The sequence below is a fragment of the Aotus nancymaae genome, unplaced genomic scaffold (genome assembly GCF_030222135.1).
Source record: "Aotus nancymaae isolate 86718 unplaced genomic scaffold, 86718_ANA_hifiasm-v0.15.2.pri h1tg000064l_0, whole genome shotgun sequence".
Taxonomy (NCBI): Eukaryota; Metazoa; Chordata; class Mammalia; order Primates; family Aotidae; genus Aotus; species Aotus nancymaae.
The window spans coordinates 6,343,212-6,350,361 of NW_026988478.1; the positions used below are offsets into that span (position 1 = coordinate 6,343,212).

The following is a 7,150-nucleotide window of genomic DNA, read 5'->3' on the forward strand; positions in this document are numbered from 1 at the left end:
CATTTTGTTCAATGTCATTTTGTCATAATGTTGAGGGAAAAATGGCTTTGTTGTCATTTTACTTAAAGTTGCAGTTTTCAAAAACTTATACAACATTAAGTGAGAACTTACTGTATTTATGCACCAAAGCTATAAGGTCTGGTGCATAAATATTTTTAACTGTTATATTTTCCTGGTAAATTGACACTTTTATTACTATATAATGTGTTTCTTTGTGTCTTGTAATGGTTTTTCATTTAAGGTATATTTTGTCTGATTTTAGTTGTAGCCACTTCTGCTCTCTTTTGTTACCGTTTACATGGAATATCTTTTTCCAACCTTTCACTTTCAGCCTTTGTATATTGTTAGATCTAAAGTATGTCTCTTGTAGACAGTGTATAGTTGGAATATATTATTTTATCCAGTCAACCAGTCTATGTCTTTTGATTGGGGAGTTTAATCCATTTACATTTAAAGTAATTACAGATAGAGAAGGACTTACTATTGCCATTTTGTTAGTTGCTTTCTGTGTCTTCTTCACTGCCTTCGTTTGTGTTTCATTGATTTTTTTTTTTCTAGTAGTATGCTTTCTCACTTCCTTTTGTTTGTATTCTATAGATATTTCCTTTGTGGTTACCATTGCAAATCCATAAAACATCTCAAAGTTATAGCATTCTATTTCAGACTGATAACAACGTTACTTTAATCACATACAAAAAGTTTCTCCTTTACTGCTCCACTTCCCCCTTTGTTATTGATGTTACAAATTACATTTCTATGGATTACATATACATTAACATAGATTTATGGGGTTTTTCATTTTTTTTGGGTTGTTTAAAATTTAAATTCCACATACTAAATTTACAGTAGTACCTATTACTATATTTTTCCGCTTATTTACCTTTGTTAGAGAATCTTATATTTTTGTACAGCGTTGTGTTGTTGCCTGCTGTCCTTTCATTTCAACTTAAAGGACTTCCTTTAGCATTTTTTGTAGAGCAGCTCCAGGTAATGAACTCCCATGGCTTTTCTTTATCTGGGAAAGGCTTAATTTCTCCTTCAGTTTTGAAGAACTGTTTTGCCAGATACAGTATTCCTGATTAATAATTTTTGGTTTTGGTTTTGTTTTCCTGTCAGCACTTTGAGTATATCATCCTACCCCTTTCTGGCCTTCAAAGTTTCTGCTGAGAAATTTGCTGATAATCTTATAGAATCTTCCTCATATATGATAAATCACTTTTCTCTTGCTGCTCTTAAGTTTCTATCTTGGCTCACCACTGTAATCCCAGCACTTTGGGAGGCCAAGGCAGGCAGATTATAAGGTCAAGAGGTCAAGACCATGCTGGCCAACATGATGAAATCCCTTTTCTACTAAAAATACAAAAATTAGCTGGGTGTGGTGGCACATGCCTGTAATCCCAGCTACTCAGGAGGCTGAGGCAGGAGAATCGCTTGATCCTGGGAGGTGGAGGTTGCAGTGAGCCAAGATCGTGCCATGCACTCCAACCTGGGCAATGGAGTGAGACTCTGTCTCAAAGAAAAAAAAAGGTTTCTATCTTTGACTTTACACAGTTTGACTATAATGTGTCTTAGTATGGTTCTTTCTGGATTTTCATACTTGGAGTTCTTTGAATTTCTTGATCTGTATGTACATTTCTGTTCACAGATTGGGGGAGTTTTCAGCCATTTTTCTTCAGATAAGCTCTCTTATTTTTTCTCTCTTACTTTCCATTCTGGAATACCCATAATGCATATGTGGACCTGCTTGATATTGTCCTAAATCCCTTAGGATCTCTTCACGTTTCTTCTTTCTTTTTTCTCCTCTGCTCAGTGATTTTAGATAACTTGTCTGCAAGTTCACTGATTCTTCATTCTGCCTAAGTCTGTTGTTGAATACCGCTAATAAACTTTTCAGTTCAGTTACTGTATTTTTCAGCTCCAGGTTTTCTGTTTGGTTATTTTTTATAGTTTCTGTGTTTTTGTTGATGTTCTCATATTGTTCATATATCATTTTCCTGATTTTATTTAGTTGCCTGTATTCATTCGCGCTCTCTCTCTCTCTCTCTCTCTCTCCCTCCCTCCCCCAACAGTCTGTCTCACTTATCACCCAGGCTGGAGTGCAGTGGCGTGATCTTGACTCACTACAACCTCTGCCTCCTGGGTTCAAGCGATTCTCCCACCTCAACCTCCCAAGTAGCTGGGATTAAAGGTGCACACCACCATGCCTGGCTAATTTTTGTATTTTTAGTAGAAGCGGGGTTTCACCATGTTGGCCAGGCTGGCCTCAAACTCCTCACCTCAAGTGATCCATCCACCTCCGCCTCCCAAAGTGCTGGGATTACAGATGTGAGCAACCACTCCTGGCTCTCTTTTAGCTCACTGATATCCCTATAACAGTTATTTTAAATTCTCTGTCAGGTGGCTTATAGATCTTTGTTTCTTTAGGGTAAGTTTCCAGAGTTTTATTTTGTTCCTTTGATTAGGCCCTATTTCCCTACTGCTTTGTTTGTATGCTTTTTTATTTTTGCTGGCCATTTTAAAAGACAACTACCTCCTCCAGTCTTTGCATACTGGGTTTGTGCAGGGGAAGACCTTTACTAATCAGCCCACCTGGGAGTTCTAGAGCCTCTCAAATGTTTTCTGGTATCTTGCTACCTCTGGCACCTGCCTGTGGAACTGCAGCTCTAATGTGCCTCTCACCTCTGTTTTCAGTGCCTTCCAAATGCTTGTGCTGGGCCTGTGGGTGCCCTTCTTTAAGTGAGGCAGAAATTAATTCCTTGGGAATTTCCCAGGAAGCCAGAATGTTGGATGTATGGTTCATTCTTTGGTTTCTGTCCTGAGGGAGGAGCTCTGGTATGGGAGGTGGTGGGTTCTTCTTGGTTGCTCCACTATTTCACATGCATGTATGGATGCACCGCACACTGTGAAATTTCCTACCACTTTCATTGGAATTTCTTCTTGGTTTTACAATGGCATGGGTGCTGTAGTTCTCAGCTGGTCTCTAAAGTTCTCACAGAGGTATTCTGATCCATGTATTGTTAACTTGGTATCTTAGTGGTAGAAAGACGGCCTGTAGCTTCCTAGTCTACCACTATAGCTGTTGTTCTTTTAAGAAGTGTGTTTTAAAGTTACATTTCTTCTCTCTCCTCAGTGTAACATTTTAGGAAACACCACCTTAAAACAAAGCAAAGCAAAATATAGAAAATAAGAACCTGGCTTGACTGCTACCTTTAGGAGTAACATTAAATCAGTTGTTTACATACAGATTCAGCCTTCATTACCTCCTATCTTTTTGGATGGAGGTGAGAGTAATGAACTTGTCTTGCTTTTCTCAGAATTTTAGGGTAAACCTAGGCTCATCATCCTTCCTTAACTGCTAGGAGAACAGTTAAGTATGTCTAGATAATGCTGATTAAATCTTTGGAGCTTTAATGATGTGTGACAATTAGCCAATGAATTTTTCTAATACAGTGTGAAAACTTTATGGTTTTATATTATTCCTAAAGGAAGAGGCTTTAAAGTAGATGTACTTCTTTATTCATTTTAAATCTTAAGTACTTAGATAGATATATGAGAGAAAATAAAGAAGTGTGGAAATTTGATCCTGTACACTACCTTCATGAAGAGTGAGATATGTTTTTTGAACATAGCCCCATTGACTCTTCTGGAATTAGTTGGAGATAATTTGGTTTGAAATGTTGGCTTTGTAAATAGAAATGGAAGACATTAAAACAGATAAACAAAAGTGAACATAGAAACTGGGAACTAGAATTAATAGTATGTTGGAAATGACCACAGCAATTAATTATGTGGCTCAGTTTTGCATCAGTTTTCTACTTCTTTAGTTCATGATGCCCATTTTATGTCATGCAATTACAGTAGTGTGATCAGAGCAGTTAGCCTATTCTTAGTATTCTCTCCTCATTAACTTTCACTTCTCCAGAGGGACCTTGAGTGAAATAAATACATTTGAGTAGTCTTTAGCAACTAGTTTGAGTTCTTTCCTCAGTGTACAAAATCAACCAAAAAAGTAGGTGGGATTGAGTTGAGTTGGGTTTAATTTAATATCATACTTTACTACAGCATCATACATACATACATACATACATACATACATACATACATACATACATACGCAATATTACTAAGCATCTGTAGCACCCATAAAGGATTCTCTAATGTATGTGAAGTGAAAGGAAAGAGTGTGTTTAAGTCCTGGCTTTGAAACTGTTGTGTTAATTGTGAACTTTTGCTGAGCCTGTACATTCAAGAAGGTAACACTCAGCATGTTAAGATCACAACTGCTAGATTAGTGCTTGGAGGCAGTAGCTGTGCTGATGTAATGCATTATGACTGGATGAGTTCAATCAGATATACTGCCTCCAGTGTCTTTGTATTTACTAGATTTCAAACAGACTGCTGAGAAAGATGAAATATAATCTCATGTATTATCTCTGTCTTGAAAAAATTAGATAAGGAAATTGTTCTCTTACTGGCATATGTTTTATTAACTTTCGTAAAGTCATCTTAAAGGACAGATGACTCGTAGAGTTGAAACATTTTGCTAAAGTAGAGTGTTATTAAGTGCATTTTTGAGTTCTAGGAATCATGAGATTGAGTAAAGCAGGTAAGCATTTTTTAAAAACACTCAGAGAACAATCTAATGGCATAGTCTAAGGTTAGCTGGAGAGAAAAAATGTGATGTAAATTGAGTTCAACTACATTCTTTTTGTTGTTTTTCTTCCTTACAGAGCCTGGAGAAAGTTCTTGTGGAATTCAGTCACAAGGAGTTGTTTGATTTCTATAACAAGGTCTATATTTTTAAAATAATTTTTTAATATGTGGCATTTTTTTAATATTGTTTTTTCATTTTATGAATTCTTATTTTTAAATTTCCTAATATGGAACTAAGTTCTTTAAACTTCCCTTATAAACACCTTATGTTTCACGGGAGGAAGCATAGCAGAAATGAAGAGAATCTGAAAAACTAAATCAGGAAGAAAAAAAATAATTTTAATTAAAACAATAGGATTGTTGCTTTAATATAAGCATTAAGTAATGAACTTTGTGATTCCTAGCCATGCTGATACTTTAAATATATATAATATCAAATACTTTAATTTCTGGGCCCAAGGGTAAAGGGAAACATGCCTTTAGAGATTTATTTGTGAGTATATTTCATGTTTCTTTCTGAAGACTGATTTTGTAATCAAGGAAAATGTACTCTCTCCACCCCCCAACTTTAAAATCTTATCAAGTAGGCAGTTCTGTCCAGCCCACTGCCACTGGACTATGCATGTGGTTATCCTGTTCAGCCCACCACCACTGTACTCACACCCCAGAATGTAAGCCCCCAATAAAACCCTATGTCTCATTTAAAAAATCATCATGTAGTGATATTTTAAACTGAAACAGCTGAAGATACTTAAAACAGCAGTATTAAGAAGTCTTCTTTGAAATTTTGAAAACTTAAACTTTCAAACATGAATTCTAATATCTTCACATAAAAAGAAAAATATTCTAAGTGGTAATTTTATTGCTATGTGAATTGATTTAATATTCATAGTTACCAAAGCCATTTTTTCCTTTCTATTTGCATGTTTCTAAATAATACTTGATATGAGTTTCATTTCCTTCACTAATGTCTTTTTTTTTGTCTTTGTAAATAGCTAGAGACTATACAAGCACAGCTGGATTCCCTTACGTGATGTTTTCGAAGACTGTCTTTTTCATCATGCTCCTGCCACCCCATTATTTTGCATTGAAGATAGATTGCCAGGTTGTGTTTTCTGAAGGATTCAGTGGCTTTCTTTTTGTAAATTATATGGCTTATCACTTCTTAGACAAATAACAACCAAGAGAGACCATTGTTAAGAGTACTGAGGTTCTAATATACTTTCTTTAGTTCTGTGAGCCAACAGTAATTATTAAGAACAAGAACACTTTCACTTTAAAAGAAGCAAAAGTGAATACCATATTGTTTTTACTGTCGTGGTGTTGCTTTCTTGCCTGTCCTGCTTAGTTTTCACCTGCTTGATGATACCATAATGTATCAAGGAGAGTCCATGGATACAAGATGAGATGTGTACCTTAGTAGAATACAGAGCTTTGGTAATTACATGAATAAAATTAAGAAAATAGCCACCTACAATCAAATACACTATGGCATTTTTATTTGAATATGATGAGTATATTTTGCTTTGAAAATAATATAGGAAAAAATGTAAAATAGTAGCATGGTATCAGTTCATTCCAGTCTGAGCTTCTCTGTCAACTTCAGTTTCTCTCTGAGTTTAATGATTTAATAATAGTCCAGATTTTGTGTGTCTTTTTTATACTGCAAATTAATATTGATTCACTTTATACTTTTGGAGACAGAATGAGGTCTTGAATAAAATAATTGTAATGAGTGCTAAATGGGCGTCATTATTCAAATCAGATACCTTTTATATTCTCTTTCTATAAATATGTTAATTGATTTCTGTCAATAAAACTTTTGTGTCTTAGGATTAGTTGAAATGTGCATTATTTTTATTTCATACTTTTATAGTATATTTTATGCCATGAATGTATGTAAATAAATACAGTCGCCTGTAAAAAAAATGAATTTTTTATTAATGAAATATCTATCTTGTTTCCAAAAAGAGATTCAAACATGACTTTCTTCACATGAAGAAATTTGATTTCAGAAATGTCCTATATTTAAATAACCAAAAGCTATTGAAATTGAAGCACATTTCTTATTTGAAGTATCTGGGTACTGCAACTGTTAAATGTCTCTCACATATTCAGTATATGGAATTGATACCCACACTTGTTTGTATATGTATTTGTAAGCTGTTGGTTAGAAGAAGTGAGAATTTGGATTATTTCAGAACACAGCTATTATAGTTTTCCATAGTTCATTGATTTTAAAAGTTTTTAAACTCAAACTTTCATTGGTAGAATATCTGGAAGGCATGTTTATAATGTAATGGGATTTGTTTTTACATGTGGCTTGTAGAATCTCTCCTGCTTTTTAAATGCTCTATTTTGCCAGTTCCCAGAGGGAACTACCTGAGGTCCTAGAGGTACTATAATAAGCATTTTAGTAAACACCCTTTCAGACTTTTTCTTATGTACATATAAATATACATCATCCCAAGTTGAATTTGATAGGCCTTCCTGACAG

General features: G+C 34.8%; 1 protein-coding gene across 1 annotated transcript in view; it reads left to right on the forward strand.

The window, feature by feature from the left end:
• The window catches only part of COMMD10 (COMM domain containing 10), a 142,507-nt gene extending 136,019 nt beyond the window's left edge, over nt 1-6,488 (forward strand). Inside the window, exons 6-7 of the mRNA XM_012448737.2 lie at nt 4,731-4,790; nt 5,649-6,488. Of these exons, the coding sequence (XP_012304160.2) occupies nt 4,731-4,790; nt 5,649-5,687 (99 nt within the window). The 3' untranslated portion in view covers nt 5,688-6,488. The remainder of the gene's footprint in view (nt 1-4,730; nt 4,791-5,648) is intronic.
• Nucleotides 6,489-7,150: the final 662 nt, after the last annotated feature.